The sequence below is a fragment of the Dicentrarchus labrax genome, unplaced genomic scaffold (genome assembly GCF_905237075.1).
Source record: "Dicentrarchus labrax unplaced genomic scaffold, dlabrax2021, whole genome shotgun sequence".
Taxonomy (NCBI): Eukaryota; Metazoa; Chordata; class Actinopteri; family Moronidae; genus Dicentrarchus; species Dicentrarchus labrax.
In genome coordinates, this window is record NW_026136703.1 from 21572567 (window position 1) to 21597965 (window position 25399).

At 37.7% G+C, this 25399-nt stretch overlaps 5 protein-coding genes across 18 annotated transcripts in view; all 5 read left to right on the forward strand.

Moving 5' to 3' along the window:
• LOC127360258 (T cell receptor beta chain MC.7.G5) overlaps positions 1-25399 on the forward strand; it is a gene marked incomplete in the record, with an annotated part of 299553 nt that overhangs the window by 110901 nt on the left and 163253 nt on the right.
• On the forward strand, positions 2636-15739 carry LOC127360384 (uncharacterized). Of its 5 annotated transcripts, none has more exons than XM_051394784.1 (4): positions 2636-2866; positions 3019-3201; positions 3714-4418; positions 15273-15739. In XM_051394784.1, exons 1-3 carry the CDS (start codon positions 2767-2769, stop codon positions 4037-4039), a joined length of 609 nt encoding a protein of 202 aa, XP_051250744.1. In that variant the 5' UTR covers positions 2636-2766; the 3' UTR covers positions 4040-4418; positions 15273-15739. The 5 variants fall into 5 exon arrangements, 3 of the variants coding, with proteins under 3 accessions (XP_051250744.1, XP_051250762.1, XP_051250753.1); XM_051394802.1 differs by lacking the exon at positions 15273-15739 and adding an exon at positions 11946-12447; XM_051394793.1 differs by lacking the exon at positions 15273-15739 and adding an exon at positions 5315-5625.
• LOC127360220 (uncharacterized) lies at positions 8325-14238 on the forward strand. 4 transcript variants are annotated; one of them, XM_051394512.1, is made up of 6 exons: positions 8327-8515; positions 8627-9395; positions 9484-9615; positions 12935-13130; positions 13437-13519; positions 13710-14238. In XM_051394512.1, the coding sequence occupies exons 2-6, from the start codon at positions 9344-9346 to the stop codon at positions 14186-14188; spliced, it is 942 nt and encodes a 313-aa protein (XP_051250472.1). In that variant the 5' UTR covers positions 8327-8515; positions 8627-9343; the 3' UTR covers positions 14189-14238. The 4 variants fall into 4 exon arrangements, with proteins under 4 accessions (XP_051250462.1, XP_051250472.1, XP_051250464.1 ...); XM_051394502.1 differs by lacking the exons at positions 12935-13130; positions 13437-13519 and adding an exon at positions 10118-10200 and having other exon boundaries at positions 8325-8515; positions 9484-9811; XM_051394504.1 differs by lacking the exons at positions 12935-13130; positions 13437-13519; positions 13710-14238 and adding exons at positions 10118-10200; positions 10389-11096 and having other exon boundaries at positions 9484-9811.
• On the forward strand, positions 15836-20797 carry LOC127360245 (uncharacterized). Of its 6 annotated transcripts, none has more exons than XM_051394541.1 (4): positions 15836-16041; positions 19429-19753; positions 20059-20141; positions 20319-20797. In XM_051394541.1, the coding sequence occupies exons 1-4, from the start codon at positions 15990-15992 to the stop codon at positions 20780-20782; spliced, it is 924 nt and encodes a 307-aa protein (XP_051250501.1). In that variant the 5' UTR covers positions 15836-15989; the 3' UTR covers positions 20783-20797. The 6 variants fall into 6 exon arrangements, with proteins under 6 accessions (XP_051250501.1, XP_051250498.1, XP_051250478.1 ...); XM_051394538.1 differs by lacking the exons at positions 19429-19753; positions 20059-20141; positions 20319-20797 and adding exons at positions 16133-16457; positions 16764-16846; positions 17024-17522; XM_051394518.1 differs by lacking the exons at positions 19429-19753; positions 20059-20141; positions 20319-20797 and adding exons at positions 16130-16457; positions 16764-16846; positions 17024-17507.
• On the forward strand, positions 22137-24092 carry LOC127360253 (uncharacterized). Of its 2 annotated transcripts, none has more exons than XM_051394566.1 (4): positions 22137-22632; positions 22720-23047; positions 23354-23436; positions 23614-24092. In XM_051394566.1, exons 1-4 carry the CDS (start codon positions 22581-22583, stop codon positions 24075-24077), a joined length of 927 nt encoding a protein of 308 aa, XP_051250526.1. In that variant the 5' UTR covers positions 22137-22580; the 3' UTR covers positions 24078-24092. The 2 variants fall into 2 exon arrangements, with proteins under 2 accessions (XP_051250526.1, XP_051250537.1); XM_051394577.1 differs by having other exon boundaries at positions 22723-23047.

Here is a 25399-nt window from a genome sequence, read left to right on the forward strand (position 1 = left end):
CACTGAGAATATTTTTTTTATCAACGATAAAATTATTACCAAACACAAAAGACAACATGATCATCTTATTCCTAAGCATTCATTTGAACACTATTCTGGTTTCAGGTAATGTCATCTGAGGTTTTGACATCTGTGTCGGGCTCAACGTCGTGGGGTGTTACAGTGGTTTAACTGTATTAGGTTAATCAATTAATGGTTATCAAAATGTATAATTATCAAAAGATAATAGAAAATGATTTTAATTAATATTAAAGATCCTCGGGGCACCACCCTCAAATAAGGGAAACGATAACCAATAATCGATTGATCAGTCTCATAAAAATACATCAAACTATTAATTCAGAAGTCAGATTTATAATTAAATTAATAAATACAACCAAAATCATTATTAATAGCTAAAGTGGGAGCTTTGGAGTTCTACATAGAAAAGGTTGGTATCACCCACTCTTATACGAAATTAAATAGGCCAGCATATATAAACACAAGCATTTATTACAAGGGATATAATAAAAGCAAAAAAGTGTGTGTGTGTGTGTGTGTGTGTGTGTGTGTGTGTGTGTGTGTGTGTGTGTGTGTGTGTGTGCCAAGGAGGAGGAGGAGGAGGAGGAGGAGGAGGAGGAGGAGGAGGAGGAGGTTTAAATCTGTGTACTGTAAATAAGCATTAAAGGCCAGATGGTCCAATCATCTAAATTCAAAACTTATTCCTTTAGCTTTCTATTACTGCCAAATGAGTGAACAGATTATTTTAAATACTCAGAGTAAGACAAGGCAACAACCAAGTCAACAAGACCCAGGACCCCCACTAATAATGCCTGTTAAACCTACCACTCACCCTGAATCTAATACATTACATTAATGCTCATCCATTGGCAGTAAACCTGATTCTGATTCAGAAGTCTACCATTAAAGGTGTTTTTTGTTGTTGTTTTTTAATAGGGCAATAACTTCTAAAGAAAGAAGGAAAAGGTTTGAATGAAGTTATACAGTGTCCTCCTTAATTTTATTGCACTGCATTCAACCTCAGATTGTTATTGATACCTCTGTCCTTTAAATGTTAAGTTAAAGTCGATCATTGTGAGTGAATCTGCAAACAAAAACAAACATGACCTATTACAAAAATATGCATTAGGTCATCCATTGAAGTACATAGTTAAGATCAATTCTCAAAGTTCAGAGTGCTGTATTTTCAACAATCTAACATCTAATATTGTATTATTATAGTACTTACTAGTTAGGTGCAACATTTTACAAATTTGTTTGTTCAGATTATAAGAGGTTTTTATTGTTTTGCTTCCTTTCATAAGGTGGGGGTATATCTTTACTGGTGTGCCGTGGTAGTTGACATGATGGTTTTAATTTAAGAGAGGAAGAAGCTCTATGACACCGCCTACCTTAAAAAGGTTGAGTTTGTTTTCCTGATAGGAGGGTTTACTCAGAAAAGAAGATAGAAACAGTATACCAACCTACACTGTGATGAAAACAGAGCCAATAACTACACTGAACTTAATAAAACACAACATCATGATAATCTTCCTCTGGATAACTATTAATGTTATACTAGTTTCAGGTAATAAAAAAGTCTTCATTGTTATTTTAACATGTGTATTTACAGTTGTCAGGTTGCTGTAGCTAATTACATTGAATTTGCATGTTCAACCAGATTCAAGAAAAAGGACTTAGAGGATTTATTTGCACTCACTAACTGTGATTGTATATTGTTTGATATATTTTTCTTTTTAATAGGTTCCTCTCTCAGTGACCAAGTCCACCAAACTCCAGCTGACGTGTACAACAAAGCCGGAGAAACAGCCAAAATCCGCTGTTCACACAGTATTCAGGACTATACCCGGATCTACTGGTACAAGCAATCGAAGAACGGGCAGATGCAGCTCCTGGGATACATGAATGTAAACGATGGATATCCTGAAGATGGAGTGAATGTAAAGATGGAAGGGGGTGCACTAAAAGACCAAACGTGCACATTAATAATTGAAGAACTCCAGCTGAACAGCAGTGCAGTGTACTTCTGTGCTGCTAGTTTACACAGTGCTACATATTACTGCTCCTCAGTACAAAAACCTTCTGATATCTTCATGTTACAGCTCACACTTACACCTGTATTAACCCATTCTAACCAATGTTGGTCTTCCCTTTCAACCAGATCAGATATTATAATGGGAGGTTCCTTATGTTCCTAACAACAGCCTCAGACGTTCAGCAGGTCTGCAGTGCCTGCACCTTATTTCAACAAGATAACTATCACATGGTTGTCCAATCATCTAAATGTAAAACAAATGAATTCAACTGTCTATTACTGACAAATAAATCAACAGCTACAGAAGTTTTTAAATATGCAGACTAAGAGACCAAGTTCATGTTAGCAGTGTCTCTGGTGGTACTGACTGTTTTCTTTACAAACACTGGTAAATACACAAGCAAAAAAACAATTGTGATTTGTTACATAAAACTCATCTTTTATTTTATTATTACTATTATATTTTTTATTTGTGTTTTTAACAACACTATGTAACTTCTGCTGAATAATGTCACTTGTGTTATTAATGGAAAAATGTTAAATGCTAATTTAACATATCCGTCAACCACTAGAAGAAAATTAGCTAAAAGATATTTTTTTTATTTCTGTATTCCAGCTCACAGCCCCTGGCACAACACATTCTACAAAAATAGTTTCTTCCTCTTATTAAGATCAGAGATTTTAATGGGAGGTTCCTTCTGTGGAGCAACGCAGTATTCAACCTCCCTCAGATGTTTATCATTTCTGCTGTGACTGCATCTGATATTAACAGGATCACTATGGGGACTCGAGTTCTCATCACATGTGTAGTCTCATCTCTGTGGCTTCAAGGTAAAAGGATTTTTTTTTTAAATAATATTTTCTAAAGTAGTAAGAGATTAGTTTATTTATAACTTTGGCTCACAGTAAAAAAAAAAAAAAAATTAAAAAAGCAACAAGAGAACAATTATTTTGTATTTAAAAATTGTATTTTCTCCAAACAGTTCACTGCCAGGATGTGAGCCAATACCCTGAAATCAGCTGGAGTTATGTGTCCAACTCTGCAGAGATGAACTGCAGCCACAAAAAAGATATTTCTCATAACCAGATGTACTGGTACAGGCAGCGTCCAGGGGAGACCATGACCCTCATTGTCTACACAGTTGTAGGTGGAAAGCCAGACTATGGTGAGGGCCCTCAAACCAAATACTCAGCCATCAAAGAGAAAACAGAGAGTGGGGCTCTTACTGTGAAAGACTTGCAGCCTGAGGACAGCGGTGTTTATTTTTGTGCCGTCAGCAAACACAGTGATGTGAGAAGCTGAGCAGCTGAACAAAAACTGGTTGACACTATATTTGGTGAATATTAGAAACCAGATTTTGACTTTTATATCTTTCCAGTAGGTGGAGCTGGAGTTCGAGAAATGCTCTTCAGCTTCACACACACAGCACTAGACATTTAATGTACCTGTGTGTAGAGAGGAGGGCATTAATACAAGAGGTTAAAGTGAAGTGCTGTGGTGTTTAATTCAAGCTCTTAGAGCCACTCAGTATTCTGTGTTCATTCAGACAGGAGGTCAACATGTCAACATTATTCTTTTTATCTTGGCTCACTGGTAATCACTTTTACCTTTCATTCAAGAATACCACGTTATCAATAGTTCCTACACAGTTCATTCAGTTTATTTCTTTATTTCTAGTTGTTTGTCTGGGTGTTGAAGTCCACCAAACTCCTCCAGCTCTCCTCAGAAGACCTGGAGACAAAGTCCAGCTCGTCTGCAGCCATGGAAAGACTGACTATTCACTGATGTACTGGTATCAAAAATCTCCTGGAGACCAAACTCTGAAACGCATCGGACATGTGTATTACAGCACTATAGAACTTGAGGAGTCTTTAAAAGAACATTTCAATATAAGTGGAGATCTGAGTGGAGAGACAGCAAAGAACGGCTCTCTGTTTATAGTCAATCTAAAGGCACCTGAGCACAGTGCAGTGTACTACTGCGCAGCAAGCTATGCACACTGACTGCAGATCCCCTCTCCTTTGTACAAAAACTCTGAACTGACTTTGATCAACAGTTATGGTTTTGAATTAGAACCTGAACAGGCCCCTCCCAGCAAGCTGCTCTTGATGTGATGCCATTATCTCTGCCAGGCAGTATACAGTACTGTTTCATCTTCATTTCACTTCCCTTTTCACACTTCAGTCAGCTCATGAGAGGCATCAGTTGGATCTCCGACACTAACAGAACCACAGTCATTATGATCTGATATCAGATTGCAGCAACTTACATCTGCAAAACTCTGTCATATGAAGTCTGATATGTCATGTAAAGGTTTGGAGTAATTGTTTTATTTTGAGGAAGATAAAATGATTTGCTTTCTTCTCTTCTGTTGTCTGGCAGGTAAAAACTTTTTCAAATAGAATCAGCTCATATGTAGGTAGAAACATGATTGTCCTTCATAAACTATCACAATGTAACTAAGTTTGTTCTATATGTTTGTCTTTTGTCCAGGTGGTTGTCTGGGTCTTGAAGTCCGTCAGTCTACCTCTGATCTCATCAAGCAACCTGGTGACAAAGTGCAGATTTTCTGCAGCCATGATAAAACTGACTACAGGATGATGCTCTGGTACCAGCGGTCACCTGGAGACACAGCTATGAAACTCATCGGATATTTGAACTACAAGACTGACAAAATGGAAGAGCCATATAATGTGGATTTTAATATCACTGGAGATTTAGGGGTGAATACAGCAAAGAATGGCTCTCTTATAGTCAAACGTGTAAGACCAAACCATAGTGCAGTGTATTACTGTGCAGCTAGCAAAGCACAGTGACTCTTCTTTATCTCTACCTAATACAAAAACTTGGAAACATTTATCAGCATTCATGGCTTTGATGGCTTAGTAGTTGAACAGGCTCCTCCCAGCCAGCTGCTGTTCATTTAATGCTATTGGGTTTGCCAGCCCATATACAGGAAGAGTGTTATTTAAACACGCCCCTTTCTTTTTCAAACCTCAGACAGCTCAGTAAAGGCATCAGTTTATTTACATTGCTAATGGTGAGAGTCAGTGTGATCTAATGTCAGATCCCAGTGACTTAAAAACCCTAAAACTCTGACACACGGACTGGTGTGTTATTAAGGACTTCTGAGACAGGTTATGTTAAGGAAGTAAAAATGATCAGTTTCCTTTTTTTCTGTTGCCTAGCAGGTAAATAACTTCTTCAACAACAATTAGCTCCTACTAATGTGGAAATTCTTTAATTTTAAATAAATGAGTTCTTTTTTTTTTGTGCAGGTGGTTGTCTGGGCCTTGAGGTCCGTCAGTCCACCTCTGATCTCATCAAGCAACCTGGTGACAAAGTGCAGATTTTCTGCAGCCATGATAAAACTGACTACAGGATGATGCTCTGGTACCAGCGGTCACCTGGAGACACAGCTATGAAACTCATCGGATATTTGTACTTTAAAGATGTCAAAATGGAAGAGAAATATGAAGTCGATTTTAATATCACTGGAGATTTAGGGGGGAATACAGCCAAGAATGGCTCTCTTATAGTCAAACGTGTAGGACCAAATCACAGTGCGGTGTACTACTGTGCAGCTAGCAAAGCACACTGACAGAAATCCACCTCTGAGCTTTACAAAAACTCTTCACCATCTTTTATCATGGTTTCAAATAATACGTGGAATATACTCCTCACAGACACCTGCTTTTGTGGTTGCATTTTGGTTTTATTCAGTTGTGTCATCATTAGCTAATACAAGCTGGTTTCTATTCTATTGGTTTATTCTTATTCAAACTAGACAAGACTAAAACATAATGAAAAAGCAAAAAGGAAGAGCCTCGATAATTATCAGTTTTATATGCAACTACATGAAGCCACTCCTCCTTTCTACATCATGATGGCTTCCTACTTAAATGTGACTGAGTTTAGGGAGAAAGCACAAACAACAGAGACCCTGTCGTCACTTAACCAATACTACATTTCATCCATGATTTAACTCAGTGCTCCATGTCAGATCTTCAAATGATGATTAGATTTCTGTTCTGCTTTTTCCTCACAGGTAACAACTGCTTCATTCTGAACTTACGATTTAATGTACTTTTTAACTTCACACATAACGTTAATAATGTGTCCAACTCTGCTCACAGCAGGTATTTCACTGGGGGTTCAGATCCATCAGTCTCCCTCTGCTGTCATCGGAAAGGCCGGTGGTAACGTTCAACTTTCCTGCACACATGGACAAAGTAACTACAGAGTGATGCTGTGGTACCAACACACACCTGGAGACAGAGCACTGAAACTTATTGGACATGGATATGCACAGTTCAGTAATAACAGCGTGGAAGAGCTGTTAAGAAAACACTTCAAATTAGCTGGAGATCTGAGTGGAGACAACAAAAATGGTTCACTTTCCATAATCAATCTGAAAGCACTTGAACACAGCGCAGTGTACTTCTGTGCTGCAAGAGAGGCACAGTATGTCAAACCTTCATCTGCCCTTAACAAAAACCTCTTTACCCCTCCACTCTGAATGTAGGTCAAATAGGATGGTCTACCTATATTTTTACAATAAGGCATAAACTAAATAAGTTTTAATAGTAAAATGTTGTAACAGCCTGATGCAACTATGCTCAGTAAATGACCCTTGATTGTAATTGTTGTAATTCAGCAAAAAGAAAAGCAGAGCCTGAATGAAACAAAGTTTTAGTGTCAACTTAAGCTTTGCTATCTCTGTTATCTCTACATCACTTCCTGCCCCTCCTTCTGATCCACAAAACACAGCAGAGACTCAGGCTGGTTCTTCACATTCAACATGATGCCATCTCAACTCATCGTTTCCATCATAACTTTGTTCTGGGTTAGAGGTATTGTACATTCATGAAGCCATTTGTTTTACATTTACACTGTAATTAACCCTAAAAAAACCCTTAAAAGTAGAGGAACAAAATGATAAAATGACTATCTGGATCCACTCATTCATTGCTTATTTTTATGATAAGACTTTAAAGCACTACTTAACATTGTGTCTTGATCTCTTTACAGGAGTTTATCTCAGTAAAGAAAAACAAGTATTTCAGACTCCAACTGAGCTGTTGGTGAAACCAAAAGATGGAGTCAACTTGAGCCTCACACATAAAATCCCGAGCTATGACACTGTTCTCTGGTATCAGCGCTCACCAGGAAATACTTCCCTAAAGCTCATCGGCTACGTGTATTATAAAAATCCTAAGGTTGAGTCAGAATTTCAAATTCACTTCAATGTGAGTGGAGACGGAGAGAAAACAGCTTATCTTCACATCCTGAACCCGAGACACCCTGAAGAAAGTGGAGAATATTTTGGAGCAGCACGTATATACACAGCAATAAAGACAGTGACTCTCTCATACAAAAACCTCCACAATGATCCAGCAGAGAACAGCACACCAACAGGAAACCACTGGAACCACCTCACAGACAAAGTATTCAACTGGTTCATTAGAATCTATTTATTTGTTCCTTTTAGCATTGCACTGAAGTGAAGTTGACATTAAAAGTATTAAAAGGCAATAATAAAGATCAAGATAAGATACATTTACAATTCATTTTACAGGCTTTGATTACATTATATTTTGTAATGATGCCAACAAAGTCACATATTAAAGGTTGTCTCTGCTTTGCTCTCTCCTCTGTGCAGATAAAGTCAAAAAGATATATTGAGTCATTTCAAAGTCATAGGTCATGTTTTACGAGTTCACTGCATTGCAACTTGAACTTACCGGACAATTTCAGAACCAGAACCAAAAGACAAACTTTTGCTATTTAAGCTCACAGGAACATTTTATTTCTTTTTTTATGTTTTCTTCTGCCAGTTGCAAGGAAAAAAGTTACACATTTGCCTTTCAGTTCTGCTCAGTTTTGTGTTCACATTAGGGCTGTGACTAACAATGACTTTTATTATTAATTTATCAGGACATTGTTTTGCTCCATTAATCCTTTGGTCTAATAAAATATCCAACTATGAACCAAAACCCAAATGTATTCAATTTACTAATACAAGAAAATCCACGAAACTAAAAATATAACAAATTATAAATTGATTATCAAAAGAGTTGCTGGTTCATTTCTGTCGATCAACTAATACATTTATCAACAAATCATTTGAGCTCTGGTTTAGACCAACTTAATTCAAATGGTTTTGAATTGGAACCTGAACAGGCTCCTCCCAGCAAGCTGCTCTTGATGTGATGCCATTACCTCTGCCAGGCAGTATACAGTGGTACGGTTTCATTCTCACTTCCACTTTAAACCTTCGGTCAGCTCAGGAGAGGCGTCAGTTGGCTCTCCGACACTAACAGAACCACAGTCATTATGATCTGATATCAGATCGCAGCAACTTACATCTGCAAAACTCTGTCATATGAAGTCTGATATGTCATGTAAAGGTTTGGAGTAATTGTTTTATTTTGAGGAAGATAAAATGATTTGCTTTCTTCTCTTCTGTTGTCTGGCAGGTAAACACTTTTTCAAATAGAATCAGCTCATATGTAGGTAGAAACATGATTGTCCTTCATAAACTATCACAATGTAACTAAGTTTGTTCTATATGTTTGTCTTTTGTCCAGGTTGTTGTCTGGGTCTTGAGGTCCGTCAGTCCACCTCTGATCTCATCAAGCAACCTGGTGACAAAGTGCAGATTTTCTGCAGCCATGATAAAACTGACTACAGGACGATGCTCTGGTACCAGCGGTCACCTGGAGACACAGCTATGAAACTCATCGGATATTTGTACTTTAAAGATGTCAAAATGGAAGAGAAATATGAAGTTGATTTTAATATCACTGGAGATTTAGGGGGGAATACAGCCAAGAATGGCTCTCTTATAGTCAAACGTGTAGGACCAAATCACAGTGCAGTGTACTACTGTGCAGCTCGAGAAGCACACTGACAGAAATCACCTCTGAACTTTACAAAAACTCTTCACCATCTTTTATCATGGTTTCAAATAATACGTGGAATATACTCCTCACAGACACCTGCTTTTGTGGTTGCATTTTGGTTTGATTCAGTTGTGTCATTATTAGCTAATACAAGCTGGTTTCTATTCTATTGGTTTACTCTTATTTAAACTAGACAAGACTAAAACATAATGAAAAAGCAAAAAGGAAGAGCCTCGATAATTATCAGTTTTATATGCAACTACATGAAGCCACTCCTCCTTTCTACATCATGATGGCTTCCTTCTTAAATGTGACTGAGTTTAGGGAGAAAGCACAAACAACAGAGACCCTGTCGTCACTTAACCAATACTACATTTCATCCATGATTTAACTCAGTGCTCCATGTCAGATCTTCAAATGATGATTAGATTTCTGTTCTGCTATTTCCTCACAGGTAACAACTGCTTCATTCTGAACTTAAGATTTAATGTACTTTTTACCTTCACACATAACGTTAATAATGTGTCCAACTCTGCTCACAGCAGGTATTTCACTGGGGGTTCAGATCCATCAGTCTCCCTCTGCTGTCATCGGAAAGGCCGGTGGTAATGTTCAACTTTCCTGCACACATGGACAAAGTAACTACAGAGTGATGCTGTGGTACCAACACACACCTGGAGACAGAGCACTGAAACTTATTGGACATGGATATGCACAGTTCAGTAATAACAGCGTGGAAGAGCCATTTAGAAAACACTTCAAATTAGCTGGAGATCTGAGTGGAGACAACAAAAATGGTTCACTTTCCATAATCAATCTGAAAGCACTTGAACACAGCGCAGTGTACTTCTGTGCTGCAAGAGAGGCACAGTATGTCAAACCTTCATCTGCCCTTAACAAAAACCTCTTTACCCCTCCACTCTGAATGTAGGTCAAATAGGATGGTCTACCTATATTTTTACAATAAGGCATGAACTAAATAAGTTTTGATAGTAAAATGTTGTAACAGCCTGATGCAACTATGCTCAGTAAATGACCCTTGACTGTAATTGTTGTAATTCAGCAAAAAGAAAAGCAGAGCCTGAATGAAACAAAGTTTTAGTGTCCACTCAAGCTTTGCTATCTCTGTTATCTCTACATCACTTCCTGCCCCTCCTTCTGATCCACAAAGCACAGCAGAGACTCAGGCTGGTTCTTCACATTCAACATGATGCCATCTCAACTCATCGTTTCCATCATCACTTTGTTCTGGGTTAGAGGTATTGTACATTCATGAAGCCATTTGTTTTACATTTACACTGTAATTAACCCTAAAAAACCCTTAAAAGTAGAGGAACAAAATGACAAAATGGCTATCTGGATCCACTCATTCATTGCTTATTTCTTACTGCTATTTGTGATAAGACTTTAAAGCACTACTTAACATTGTGTCTTGATCTCTTTACAGGAGTTTACCTCAGTAAAGAAAAACAAGTATTTCAGACTCCAACTGAGCTGTTGGTGAAACCAAAAGATGGAGTCAACTTGAGCCTCACACATAAAATCCCGAGCTATGACACTGTTCTCTGGTATCAGCGCTCACCAGGAAACACTTCCCTAAAGCTCATCGGCTACATGTATTTTAAAACTCCTAAGGTTGAGTCAGAATTTCAAATTCACTTCAATGTGAGTGGAGACGGAGAGAAAACAGCTTATCTTCACATCCTGAACCCGAGACACCCTGAAGAAAGTGGAGAATATTTTGGAGCAGCACGTATATACACAGCAATAAAGACAGTGACTCTCTCATACAAAAACCTCCACAATGATCCAGCAGAGAACAGCACACCAACAGGAAACCACTGGAACCACCTCACAGTATCAAAGTTATTCAACTGGTTCATTAGAATCTATTTATTTGTTCCTTTTAGCATTGCACTGAAGTGAAGTTGACATTAAAAGTATTAAAAGGCAATAATAAAGCTCAAGATAAGATACATTTACAATTCATTTTACAGGCTTTGATTACATTATATTTTGTAATGATGCCAACAAAGTCACATATTAAAGGTTGTCTCTGCTTTGCTCTCTCCTCTGTGCAGATAAAGTCAAAAAGATATATTGAGTAATTTCAAAGTCATGGGTGATGAAGTTCACTGCATTGCAACTTGAACTTACAGGACAATTTCAGAACCAGTTTTGATTCAAGACAAACTTTTGCTATTTAAGCTCACAGGCACATTTGATGTATTTTTTTATGTTTTCTTCTGCCAGTTGCAAGGAAAAAAAGTTACACATTTGCCTTTAGTTCTGCTCAGTTTTGTGTTCACATTAGGGCTGTGACTAACAATGACTTTATTATTAATTTATCAGGACATTGTTTTGGTCCATTAATCCTTTGGTCTAATAAAATATCCAAATATGAACCATAACCCAAATATATTCAGTTTACCAACACAAGAAATCCATGCAACTGAAAATATAACAAATGATGAATTGAAATCAAAACACTTGCTGGTTAATTTTCTGTCGATCAACTAATACATTTATCAGCAAATCATTTGAGCTCTAGTTTAGACCAACTTAATTCAAATGGTTTTGAATTGGAACCTGAACAGGCCCCTCCCAGCAAGCTGCTCTTGATGTGATGCCATTATCTCTGCCAGGCAATATACAGTGGTACGGTTTCATTTTCACTTCCACTTTAAACCTTCGGTCAGCTCAGGAGAGGCGTCAGTTGGATCTCCGACACTAACAGAACCACAGTCATTATGATCTGATATCAGATCGCAGCAACTTACATCTGCAAAGCTCTGTCATATGAAGTCTGATATGTCATGTAAAGGTTTGGAGTAATTGTTTTATTTTGAGGAAGATAAAATGATTTGCTTTCTTCTCTTCTGTTGTCTGGCAGGTAAACACTTTTTCAAATAGAATCAGCTCATATGTAGGTGGAAACATGATTGTCCTTTCTAAACTATCACAATGTAACTAAGTTTGTTCTATATGTCTGTCTTTTGTCCAGGTGGTTGTCTGGGGCTTGAAGTCCGTCAGTCTACCTCTGATCTCATCAAGCAACCTGGTGACAAAGTGCAGATTTTCTGCAGCCATGACAAAACTGACTACAGGGTGATGCTCTGGTACCAGCAGTCACCTGAAGACACAGCTATGAAACTCATTGGATATTTGTACTATAAAGATGCCAAAATGGAAGAGAAATATGAAGTCGATTTTAATATCACTGGAGATTTAGGGGGGAATACAGCAAAGAATGGCTCTCTTATAGTCAAACGTGTAGGACCAAATCACAGTGCAGTGTACTACTGTGCAGCTAGCAAAGCACACTGACAGAAATCCCCTCTGAGCTTTACAAAAACTCTTCACCATCTTTTATCATGGTTTCAAATAATACGTGGAATATACTCCTCACAGACACCTGCTTTTGTGGTTGCATTTTGGTTTGATTCAGTTGTGTCATTATTAGCTAATACAAGCTGGTTTCTATTCTATTGGTTTATTCTTATTCAAACTAGACAAGACTAAAACATAATGAAAAAGCAAAAAGGGAGAGCCTCGATAATTATCAGTTTTATATGCAACTACAGGAAGCCACTCCTCCTTTCTACATCATGATGGCTTCCTTCTTAAATGTGACTGAGTTTAGGGAGAAAGCACAAACAACAGAGACCCTGTCGTCACTTAACCAATACTACATTTCATCCATGATTTAACTCAGTGCTCCATGTCAGATCTTCAAATGATGATTAGATTTCTGTTCTGCTATTTCCTCACAGGTAACAACTGCTTCATTCTGAACTTAAGATTTAATGTACTTTTTACCTTCACACATAACGTTAATAATGTGTCCAACTCTGCTCACAGCAGGTATTTCAATGGGGGTTCAGATCCATCAGTCTCCCTCTGCTGTCATCGGAAAGGCCGGTGGTAATGTTCAACTTTCCTGCACACATGGACAAAGTAACTACAGAGTGATGCTGTGGTACCAACACACACCTGGAGACAGAGCACTGAAACTTATTGGATATGGATATGCACAGTTCAGTAATAACAGCGTGGAAGAGCCGTTTAGAAAACACTTCAAATTAGCTGGAGATCTGAGTGGAGACAACAAAAATGGTTCACTTTCCATAATCAATCTGAAAGCACTTGAACACAGCGCAGTGTACTTCTGTGCTGCAAGAGAGGCACAGTATGTCAAACCTTCATCTGCCCTTAACAAAAACCTCTTTACCCCTCCACTCTGAATGTAGGTCAAATAGGATGGTCTACCTATATTTTTACAATAAGGCATGAACTAAATAAGTTTTAATAGTAAAATGTTGTAACAACCTGATGCAACTATGCTCAGTAAATGACCCTTGACTGTAATTGTTGTAATTCAGCAAAAAGAAAAGCAGAGCCTGAATGAAACAAAGTTTTAGTGTCAACTCAAGCTTTGCTATCTCTGTTATCTCTACATCACTTCCTGCCCCTCCTTCTGATCCACAAAACACAGCAGAGACTCAGGCTGGTTCTTCACATTCAACATGATGCCATCTCAACTCATCGTTTCCATCATCACTTTGTTCTGGGTTAGAGGTATTGTACACTCATGAAGCCATTTGTTTTACATTTACACTGTAATTAACCCTAAAAAAAACCCTTAAAAGTAGAGGAACAAAATTATAAAATGACTATCTGGATCCACTCATTGATTGCTTATTTCTTACTGCTATTTGTGATAAGACTTTAAAGCACTACTTAACATTGTGTCTTGATCTCTTAACAGGAGTTTACCTCAGTAAAGAAAAACAAGTATTTCAGACTCCAACTGAGCTGTTGGTGAAACCAAAAGATGGAGTCAACTTGAGCCTCACACATAAAATCCCGAGCTATGACACTGTTCTCTGGTATCAGCGCTCACCAGGAAACACTTCCCTAAAGCTCATCGGCTACGTGTATTATAAAACTCCTACGGTCGAGTCGGAATTTAAAATTCACTTCAATGTGAGTGGAGACGGAGAGAAAACAGCTTATCTTCACATCCTGAACCCGAGACACCCTGAAGAAAGTGGAGAATATTTTGGAGCAGCACGTATGTACACAGTAATAAAGACAGTGACTCTCTCATACAAAAACCTCCACAATGATCCAGCAGAGAACAGCACACCAACAGGAAACCACTGGAACCACCTCACAGTATCAAAGTTATTCAACTGGTTCATTAGAATCTATTTATTTGTTCCTTTTAGCATTGCACTGAAGTGAAGTTGACATTAAAAGTATTAAAAGGCAATAATAAAGATCAAGATAAGATACATTTACAATTCATTTTACAGGCTTTGATTACATTATATTTTGTAATGATGCCTGCAAAGTCACATATTAAAGGTTGTCTCTGCTTTGCTCTCTCCTCTGTGCAGATAAAGTCAAAAAGATATATTGAGTCATTTCAAAGTCATGGGTAATTTTTTACGAGTTCACTGCATTGTAACTTGAACTTACCGGACAATTTCAGAACCAGAACCAAAAGACAAACTTTTGCTATTTAAGTTCACAGGAACATTTTATTTCTTTTTTTTATGTTTTCTTCTGCCAGTTGCAAGGAAAAAAGTTACACATTTGCCTTTCAGTATTGCTCAGTTTTGTGTTCACATTAGGGCTGTGACTAACAATGACTTTTATTATTAATTTATCAGGACATTGTTTTGGTCCATTAATCCTTTGGTCTAATAAAATATCCAAATATGAACCAAAACCCGAATGTATTCAATTTACTAATACAAGAAAATCCATGCAACTGAAAATATAACAAATTATAAATTGATTATCAAAAGAGTTGCTGGTTCATTTCTGTCGATCAACTAATACATTTATCAGCAAATCATTTGAGCTCTGGTTTAGACCAACTTAATTCAAATGGTTTTGAATTGGAACCTGAACAGGCCCCTACCAGCAAGCTGCTCTTGATGTGATGCCATTACCTCTGCCAGGCAATATACAGTGGTACGGTTTCATTTTCACTTCCACTTTAAACCTTCGGTCAGCTCAGGAGAGGCGTCAGTTGGATCTCCGACACTAACAGAACCACAGTCATTATGATCTGATATCAGATCGCAGCAACTTACATCTGCAAAGCTCTGTCATATGAAGTCTGATATGTCATGTAAAGGTTTGGAGTAATTGTTTTATTTTGAGGAAGATAAAATGATTTGCTTTCTTCTCTTCTGTTGTCTGGCAGGTAAACACTTTTTCAAATAGAATCAGCTCATATGTAGGTAGAAACATGATTGTCCTTCATAAACTATCACAATGTAACTAAGTTTGTTCTATATGTTTGTCTTTTGTCCAGGTGGTTGTCTGGGTCTTGAAGTCCGTCAGTCTACCTCTGATCTCATCAAGCAACCTGGTGACAAAGTGCAGATTTTCTGCAGCCATGATAAAACTGACTACAGGATGATGCTCTGGTACCAGCGGTCACCTGGAGACACAGCTATGAAACTCATCGGATATTTGAACTTTAAAGATGTCAAAATGGAAGAGAAATATGAAGTCGATTTTAATATCACTGGAGATTTAGGGGGGAATACAGCCAAGAATGGCTCTCTTATAGTCAAACGTGTAGGACCAAATCATAGTGCGGTGTACTACTGTGCAGCTAGCAAAGCACACTGACAGAAATCACCTCTGAGCTTTACAAAAACTCTTCACCATCTTTTATCATGGTTTCAAATAATACGTGGAATATACTCCTCACAGACACCTGCTTTTGTGGTTGCATTTTGGTTCGATTCAGTTGTGTCATTATTAGCTAATACAAGCTGGTTTCTTTTCTATTGGTTTACTCTTATTTAAACTAGACAAGACTAAAACATAATGAAAAAGCAAAAAGGAAGAGCCTTGATAATTATCAGTTTTATATGCAACTACATGAAGCCACTCCTCCTTTCTACATCATGATGGCTTCCTTCTTAAATGTGACTGAGTTTAGGGAGAAAGCACAAACAACAGAGACCCTGTCGTCACTTAACCAATACTACATTTCATCCATGATTTAACTCAGTGCTCCATGTCAGATCTTCAAATGATGATTAGATTTCTGTTCTGCTATTTCCTCACAGGTAACAACTGCTTCATTCTGAAGTTACGATTTACTGTACTTTTTACCTTCACACATAACGTTAATAATGTGTCCAACTCTGCTCACAGCAGGTATTTCACTGGGGGTTCAGATCCATCAGTCTCCCTCTGCTGTCATCGGAAAGGCCGGTGGTAATGTTCAACTTTCCTGCACACATGGACAAAGTAACTACAGAGTGATGCTGTGGTACCAACACACACCTGGAGACAGAGCACTGAAACTTATTGGATATGGATATGCACAGTTCAGTAATAACAGCGTGGAAGAGCCGTTTAGAAAACACTTCAAATTAGCTGGAGATCTGAGTGGAGACAACAAAAATGGTTCACTTTCCATAATCAATCTGAAAGCACTTGAACACAGCGCAGTGTACTTCTGTGCTGCAAGAGAGGCACAGTATGTCAAACCTTCATCTGCCCTTAACAAAAACCTCTTTACCCCTCCACTCTGAATGTAGGTCAAATAGGATGGTCTACCTATATTTTTACAATAAGGCAAAAACTAAATAAGTTTTAATAGTAAAATGTTGTAACAGCCTGATGCAACTATGCTCAGTAAATGACCCTTGATTGTAATTGTTGTAATTCAGCAAAAAGAAAAGCAGAGCCTGAATGAAACAAAGTTTTAGTGTCAACTTAAGCTTTGCTATCTCTGTTATCTCTACATCACTTCCTGCCCCTCCTTCTGATCCACAAAACACAGCAGAGACTCAGGCTGGTTCTTCACATTCAACATGATGCCATCTCAACTCATCGTTTCCATCATCACTTTGTTCTGGGTTAGAGGTATTGTACATTCATGAAGCCATTTGTTTTACATTTACACTGTAATTAACCCTAAAAAACCCTTAAAAGTAGAGGAACAAAATGACAAAATGACTATCTGGATCCACTCATTCATTGCTTATTATTATAATAAGACTTTAAAGCACTACTTAACATTGTGTCTTGATCTCTTTACAGGAGTTTATCTCAGTAAAGAAAAACAAGTATTTCAGACTCCAACTGAGCTGTTGGTGAAACCAAAAGATGGAGTCAACTTGAGCCTCACACATAAAATCCCAAACTATGACACTGTTCTCTGGTATCAGCGCTCACCAGGAAACACTTCCCTTAAGCTCATCGGCTACATGTCTTATAAAAATCCTAAGGTTGAGTCAGAATTTCAAATTCACTTCAATGTGAGTGGAGACGGAGAGAAAACAGCTTATCTTCACATCCTGAACCCGAGACACCCTGAAGAAAGTGGAGAATATTTTGGAGCAGCAAGTATATACACAGCAATAAAGACAGTGACTCTCTCATACAAAAACCTCCACAATGATCCAGCAGAGAACAGCACACCAACAGGAAACCACTGGAACCACCTCACAGTATCAACTGGTTCATTAGAATCTATTTATTTGTTCCTTTTAGCATTGCACTGAAGTGAAGTTGACATTAAAAGTATTAAAAGACAATAATAAAACTCAAGATAAGATACATTTACAATTCATTTTACAGGCTTTGATTACATTATATTTTGTAATGATGCCAACAAAGTCACATATTAAAGGTTGTCTCTGCTTTCCTCTCTCCTCTGTGCAGATAAAGTCAAAAAGATATATTGAGTCATTTCAAAGTCATGGGTGATGAAGTTCACTGCATTGCAACATGAACTTACAAGACAATTTCAGAACCAGAACCAAAAGACAAACTTTTGCTATTTAAGCTCACAGGAACATTTCATTTCTTTTTTATGTTTTCTTCTGCCAGTTGCAAGGAAAAAAGTTACACATTTGCCTTTCAGTTCTGCTCAGTTTTGTGTTCACATTAGGGCTGTGACTAACAATGACTTTTATTATTAATTTATCAGGACATTGTTTTGCTCCATTAATCCTTTGGTCTAATAAAATATCCAACTATGAACCAAAACCCAAATGTATTCAATTTACTAATACAAGAAAATCCACGAAACTAAAAATATAACAAATTATAAATTGATTATCAAAAGAGTTGCTGGTTCATTTCTGTCGATCAACTAATACATTTATCAACATATCATTTGAGCTCTGGTTTAGACCAACTTAATTCAAATGGTTTTGAATTGGAACCTGAACAGGCCCCTCCCAGCAAGCTGCTCTTGATGTGATGCCATTATCTATGCCAGACAGTATACAGTGGTACGGTTTCATTTTCACTTCCACTTTAAACCTTCGGTCAGCTCAGGAGAGGCGTCAGTTGGATCTCCGACACTAACAGAACCACAGTCATTATGATCTGATATCAGATCGCAGCAACTTACATCTGCAAAGCTCTGTCATATGAAGTCTGATATGTCATGTAAAGGTTTGGAGTAATTGTTTTATTTTGAGGAAGATAAAATGATTTGCTTTCTTCTCTTCTGTTGTCTGGCAGGTAAACACTTTTTCAAATAGAATCAGCTCATATGTAGGTGGAAACATGATTGTCCTTCATAAACTATCACAATGTAACTAAGTTTGTTCTATATGTTTGTCTTTTGTCCAGGTGGTTGTCTGGGTCTTGAAGTCCGTCAGTCTACCTCTGATCTCATCAAGCAACCTGGTGACAAAGTGCAGATTTTCTGCAGCCATGATAAAACTGACTACAGGATGATGCTCTGGTACCAGCGGTCACCTGGAGACACAGCTATGAAACTCATCGGATATTTGAACTTTAAAGATGTCAAAATGGAAGAGAAATATGAAGTCGATTTTAATATCACTGGAGATTTAGGGGGGAATACAGCCAAGAATGGCTCTCTTATAGTCAAACGTGTAGGACCAAATCACAGTGCAGTGTACTACTGTGCAGCTAGCAAAGCACACTGACAGAAATCCCCTCTGAGCTTTACAAAAACTCTTCACCATCTTTTATCATGGTTTCAAATAATACGTGGAATATACTCCTCACAGACACTTGCTTTTGTGGTTGCATTTTGGTTTTATTCAGTTGTGTCATCATTAGCTAATACAAGCTGGTTTCTATTCTATTGGTTTACTCTTATTTAAACTAGACAAGACTAAAACATAATGAAAAAGCAAAAAGGAAGAGCCTCGATAATTATCAGTTTTATATGCAACTACATGAAGCCACTCCTCCTTTCTACATCATGATGGCTTCCTACTTAAATGTGACTGAGTTTAGGGAGAAAGCACAAACAACAGAGACCCTGTCGTCACTTAACCAATACTACATTTCATCCATGATTTAACTCAGTGCTCCATGTCAGATCTTCAAATGATGATTCGATTTCTGTTCTGCTATTTCCTCACAGGTAACATCTGCTTCCTTCTGAAGTTACGATTTACTGTACTTTTTACCATCACACATAACGTTAATAATGTGTCCAACTCTGCTCACAGCAGGTATTTCACTGGGGGTTCAGATCCATCAGTCTCCCTCTGCTGTCATCGGAAAGGCCGGTGGTAATGTTCAACTTTCCTGCACACATGGACAAAGTAACTACAGAGTGATGCTGTGGTACCAACACACACCTGGAGACAGAGCACTGAAACTTATTGGATATGGATATGCACAGTTCAGTAATAACAGCGTGGAAGAGCCGTTTAGAAAACACTTCAAATTAGCTGGAGATCTGAGTGGAGACAACAAAAATGGTTCACTTTCCATAATCAATCTGAAAGCACTTGAACACAGCGCAGTGTACTTCTGTGCTGCAAGAGAGGCACAGTATGTCAAACCTTTATCTGCCCTTAACAAAAACCTCTTTACCCCTCCACTCTGAATGTAGGTCAAATAGGATGGTCTACCTATATTTTTACAATAAGGCATAAACTAAATAAGTTTTAATAGTAAAATGTTGTAACAGCCTGATGCAACTATGCTCAGTAAATGACCCTTGATTGTAATTGTTGTAATTCAGCAAAAGAAAAGCAGAGCCTGAATGAAACAAAGTTTTAGTGTCAACTTAAGCTTTGCTATCTCTGTTATCTCTACATCACTTCCTGCCCCTCCTTCTGATCCACAAAACACAGCAGAGACTCAGGCTGGTTCTTCACATTCAACATGATGCCATCTCAACTCATCGTTTCCATCATCACTTTGTTCTGGGTTAGAGGTATTGTACACTCATGAAGCCATTTGTTTTACATTTACACTGTAATTAACCCTAAAAAACCCTTAAAAGTAGAGGAACAAAATGATAAAATGACTATCTGGATCCACTCATTCATTGCTTATTATTATGATAAGACTTTAAAGCACTACTTAACATTGTGTCTTGATCTCTTTACAGGAGTTTATCTCAGTAAAGAAAAACAAGTATTTCAGACTCCAACTGAGCTGTTGGTGAAACCAAAAGATGGAGTCAACTTGAGCCTCACACATAAAATCCCAAACTATGACACTGTTCTCTGGTATCAGCGCTCACCAGGAAACACTTCCCTAAAGCTCATCGGCTACATGTCTTATAAAAATCCTAAGGTTGAGTCAGAATTTCAAATTCACTTCAATGTGAGTGGAGACGGAGAGAAAACAGCTTATCTTCACATCCTGAACCCGAGACACCCTGAAGAAAGTGGAGAATATTTTGGAGCAGCACGTATATACACAGTAATAAAGACAGTGACTCTCTCATACAAAAACCTCCACAATGATCCAGCAGAGAACAGCACACCAACAGGAAACCACTGGAACCACCTCACAGTATCAACTGGTTCATTAGAATCTATTTATTTGTTCCTTTTAGCATTGCACTAAAGTGAAGTTGACATTAAAAGTATTAAAAGACAATAATAAAGATCAAGATAAGATACATTTACAATTCATTTTACAGGCTTTGATTACATTATATTTTGTAATGATGCCAACAAAGTCACATATTAAAGGTTGTCTCTGCTTTCCTCTCTCCTCTGTGCAGATAAAGTCAAAAAGATATATTGAGTCATTTCAAAGTCATGGGTGATGAAGTTCACTGCATTGCAACATGAACTTACAAGACAATTTCAGAACCAGAACCAAAAGACAAACTTTTGCTATTTAAGCTCACAGGAACATTTCATTTCTTTTTTTATGTTTTCTTCTGCCAGTTGCAAGGAAAAAAGTTACACATTTGCCTTTCAGTTCTGCTCAGTTTTGTGTTCACATTAGGGCTGTGACTAACAATGACTTTTATTATTAATTTATCAAGACATTGTTTTGCTCCATTAATCCTTTGGTCTAATAAAATATTCAACTATGAACCAAAACCCAAATGTATTCAATTTACTAATACAAGAAAATCCACGAAACTAAAAATATAACAAATTATGAATTGATTATCAAAAGAGTTGCTGGTTCATTTCTGTCGATCAACTAATACATTTATCAGCAAATCATTTGAGCTCTGGTTTAGACCAACTTAATTCAAATGGTTTTGAATTGGAACCTGAACAGGCCCCTCCCAGCAAGCTGCTCTTGATGTGATGCCATTATCTCTGCCAGGCAATATACAGTGGTACGGTTTCATTTTCACTTCCACTTTAAACCTTCGGTCAGCTCAGGAGAGGCGTCAGTTGGATCTCCGACACTAACAGAACCACAGTCATTATGATCTGATATCAGATCGCAGCAACTTACATCTGCAAAGCTCTGTCATATGAAGTCTGATATGTCATGTAAAGGTTTGGAGTAATTGTTTTATTTTGAGGAAGATAAAATGATTTGCTTTCTTCTCTTCTGTTGTCTGGCAGGTAAACACTTTTTCAAATAGAATCAGCTCATATGTAGGTAGAAACATGATTGTCCTTCATAAACTATCACAATGTAACTAAGTTTGTTCTGTATGTTTGTCTTTTGTCCAGGTTGTTGTCTGGGGCTTGAAGTCCGTCAGTCTACCTCTGATCTCATCAAGCAACCTGGTGACAAAGTGCAGATTTTCTGCAGCCATGATAAAACTGACTACAGGGTGATGCTCTGGTACCAGCGGTCACCTGAAGACACAGCTATGAAACTCATCGGATATTTGTACTATAAAGATGCCAAAATGGAAGAGAAATATGAAGTCGATTTTAATATCACTGGAGATTTAGGGGGGATACAGCAAAGAATGGCTCTCTTATAGTCAAACGTGTAGGACCAAATCACAGTGCAGTGTACTACTGTGCAGCTAGCAAAGCACACTGACAGAAATCCCCTCTGAGCTTTACAAAAACTCTTCACCATCTTTTATCATGGTTTCAAATAATACGTGGAATATACTCCTCACAGACACCTGCTTTTGTGGTTGCATTTTGGTTTGATTCAGTTGTGTCATTATTAGCTAATACAAGCTGGTTTCTATTCTATTGGTTTACTCTTATTTAAACTAGACAAGACTAAAACATAATGAAAAAGCAAAAAGGAAGAGCCTCGATAATTATCAGTTTTATATGCAACTACATGAAGCCACTCCTCCTTTCTACATCATGATGGCTTCCTTCTTAAATGTGACTGAGTTTAGGGAGAAAGCACAAACAACAGAGACCCTGTCGTCACTTAACCAATACTACATTTCATCCATGATTTAACTCAGTGCTCCATGTCAGATCTTCAAATGATGATTCGATTTCTGTTCTGCTATTTCCTCACAGGTAACAACTGCTTCCTTCTGAACTTAAGATTTAATGTACTTTTACCTTCACACATAACGTTAATAATGTGTCCAACTCTGCTCACAGCAGGTATTTCACTGGGGGTTCAGATCCATCAGTCTCCCTCTGCTGTCATCGGAAAGGCCGGTGGTAATGTTCAACTTTCCTGCACACATGGACAAAGTAACTACAGAGTGATGCTGTGGTACCAACACACACCTGGAGACAGAGCACTGAAACTTATTGGATATGGATATGCACAGTTCAGTAATAACAGCGTGGAAGAGCCGTTTAGAAAACACTTCAAATTAGCTGGAGATCTGAGTGGAGACAACAAAAATGGTTCACTTTCCATAATCAATCTGAAAGCACTTGAACACAGCGCAGTGTACTTCTGTGCTGCAAGAGAGGCACAGTATGTCAAACCTTCATCTGCCCTTAACAAAAACCTCTTTACCCCTCCACTCTGAATGTAGGTCAAATAGGATGGTCTACCTATATTTTTACAATAAGGCAAAAACTAAATAAGTTTTAATAGTAAAATGTTGTAACAGCCTGATGCAACTATGCTCAGTAAATGACTCTTGATTGTAATTGTTGTAATTCAGCAAAAAGAAAAGCAGAGCCTGAATGAAACAAAGTTTTAGTGTCAACTTAAGCTTTGCTATCTCTGTTATCTCTACATCACTTCCTGCCCCTCCTTCTGATCCACAAAACACAGCAGAGACTCAGGCTGGTTCTTCACATTCAACATGATGCCATCTCAACTCATCGTTTCCATCATCACTTTGTTCTGGGTTAGAGGTATTGTACATTCATGAAGCCATTTGTTTTACATTTACACTGTAATTAACCCTAAAAAACCCTTAAAAGTAGAGGAACAAAATGACGAAATGACTATCTGGATCCACTCATTCATTGCTTATTATTATAATAAGACTTTAAAGCACTACTTAACATTGTGTCTTGATCTCTTTACAGGAGTTTATCTCAGTAAAGAAAAACAAGTATTTCAGACTCCAACTGAGCTGTTGGTGAAACCAAAAGATGGAGTCAACTTGAGCCTCACACATAAAATCCCGAGCTATGACACTGTTCTCTGGTATCAGCGCTCACCAGGAAATACTTCCCTAAAGCTCATCGGCTACATGTCTTATAAAAATCCTAAGGTTGAGTCAGAATTTCAAATTCACTTCAATGTGAGTGGAGACGGAGAGAAAACAGCTTATCTTCACATCCTGAACCCGAGACACCCTGAAGAAAGTGGAGAATATTTTGGAGCAGCAAGTATATACACAGCAATAAAGACAGTGACTCTCTCATACAAAAACCTCCACAATGATCCAGCAGAGAACAGCACACCAACAGGAAACCACTGGAACCACCTCACAGTATCAACTGGTTCATTAGAATCTATTTATTTGTTCCTTTTAGCATTGCACTGAAGTGAAGTTGACATTAAAAGTATTAAAAGACAATAATAAAGATCAAGATAAGATACATTTACAATTCATTTTACAGGCTTTGATTACATTATATTTTGTAATGATGCCAACAAAGTCACATATTAAAGGTTGTCTCTGCTTTGCTCTCTCCTCTGTGCAGATAAAGTCAAAAAGATATATTGAGTCATTTCAAAGTCATGGGTGATGAAGTTCACTGCATTGCAAAATGAACTTACAAGACAATTTCAGAACCAGAACCAAAAGACAAACTTTTGCTATTTAAGCTCACAGGAACATTTTATTTCTTTTTTTATGTTTTCTTCTGCCAGTTGCAAGGAAAAAAGTTACACATTTGCCTTTCAGTTCTGCTCAGTTTTGTGTTCACATTAGGGCTGTGACTAACAATGACTTTTATTATTAATTTATCAGGACATTGTTTTGCTCCATTAATCCTTTGGTCTAATAAAATATCCAAATATGAACCAAAACCCAAATATATTCAATTTAATAACACAAGAAAATCCAAGCAACTGAAAATATAACAAATTATAAACTGATTATCAAAAGAGTTGCTGGTTCATTTCTGTCGATCAACTAATACATTTATCAACAAATCATTTGAGCTCTGGTTTAGACCAACTTAATTCAAATGGTTTTGAATTAGAACCTGAACAGGCCCCTCCCAGCAAGCTGCTCTTGATGTGATGCCATTACCTCTGCCAGGCAGTATACAGTGGTACGGTTTCATTTTCACTTCCACTTTAAACCTTCGGTCAGCTCAGGAGAGGCGTCAGTTGGATCTCCGACACTAACAGAACCACAGTCATTATGATCTGATATCAGATCGCAGCAACTTACATCTGCAAAGCTCTGTCATATGAAGTCTGATATGTCATGTAAAGGTTTGGAGTAATTGTTTTATTTTGAGGAAGATAAAATGATTTGCTTTCTTCTCTTCTGTTGTCTGGCAGGTAAACACTTTTTCAAATAGAATCAGCTCATATGTAGGTAGAAACATGATTGTCCTTCATAAACTATCACAATGTAACTAAGTTTGTTCTGTATGTTTGTCTTTTGTCCAGGTTGTTGTCTGGGGCTTGAAGTCCGTCAGTCTACCTCTGATCTCATCAAGCAACCTGGTGACAAAGTGCAGATTTTCTGCAGCCATGATAAAACTGACTACAGGGTGATGCTCTGGTACCAGCGGTCACCTGGAGACACAGCTATGAAACTCATCGGATATTTGAACTTTAAAGATGTCAAAATGGAAGAGAAATATGAAGTCGATTTTAATATCACTGGAGATTTAGGGGGGAATTGAC

Bases quoted from the DNA above. Each gene is read 5' to 3' on its own strand.
- LOC127360384 (XM_051394784.1), top strand. From the start codon at position 2,767: ATGTTTATCATTTCTGCTGTGACTGCATCTGATATTAACAGGATCACT. The intron at 2,867-3,018 runs GTAAAAGGATTT...TTCTCCAAACAG, and splicing joins CTCATCTCTGTGGCTTCAAG to TTCACTGCCAGGATGTGAGC. The intron at 3,202-3,713 runs GTGAGGGCCCTC...CTTTATTTCTAG, and splicing joins AGGTGGAAAGCCAGACTATG to TTGTTTGTCTGGGTGTTGAA.
- LOC127360220 (XM_051394502.1), top strand. From the start codon at position 9,344: ATGTCAGATCTTCAAATGATGATTAGATTTCTGTTCTGCTATTTCCTC. The intron at 9,396-9,483 runs GTAACAACTGCT...CTCTGCTCACAG, and splicing joins GTTCTGCTATTTCCTCACAG to CAGGTATTTCACTGGGGGTT. The intron at 9,812-10,117 runs GTATGTCAAACC...CACAAAGCACAG, and splicing joins TGTGCTGCAAGAGAGGCACA to CAGAGACTCAGGCTGGTTCT.
- LOC127360245 (XM_051394518.1), top strand. From the start codon at position 15,990: ATGTCAGATCTTCAAATGATGATTAGATTTCTGTTCTGCTATTTCCTC. The intron at 16,042-16,129 runs GTAACAACTGCT...CTCTGCTCACAG, and splicing joins GTTCTGCTATTTCCTCACAG to CAGGTATTTCACTGGGGGTT. The intron at 16,847-17,023 runs GTATTGTACATT...ATCTCTTTACAG, and splicing joins CACTTTGTTCTGGGTTAGAG to GAGTTTATCTCAGTAAAGAA.
- LOC127360253 (XM_051394566.1), top strand. From the start codon at position 22,581: ATGTCAGATCTTCAAATGATGATTCGATTTCTGTTCTGCTATTTCCTC. The intron at 22,633-22,719 runs GTAACAACTGCT...CTCTGCTCACAG, and splicing joins GTTCTGCTATTTCCTCACAG to CAGGTATTTCACTGGGGGTT. The intron at 23,437-23,613 runs GTATTGTACATT...ATCTCTTTACAG, and splicing joins CACTTTGTTCTGGGTTAGAG to GAGTTTATCTCAGTAAAGAA.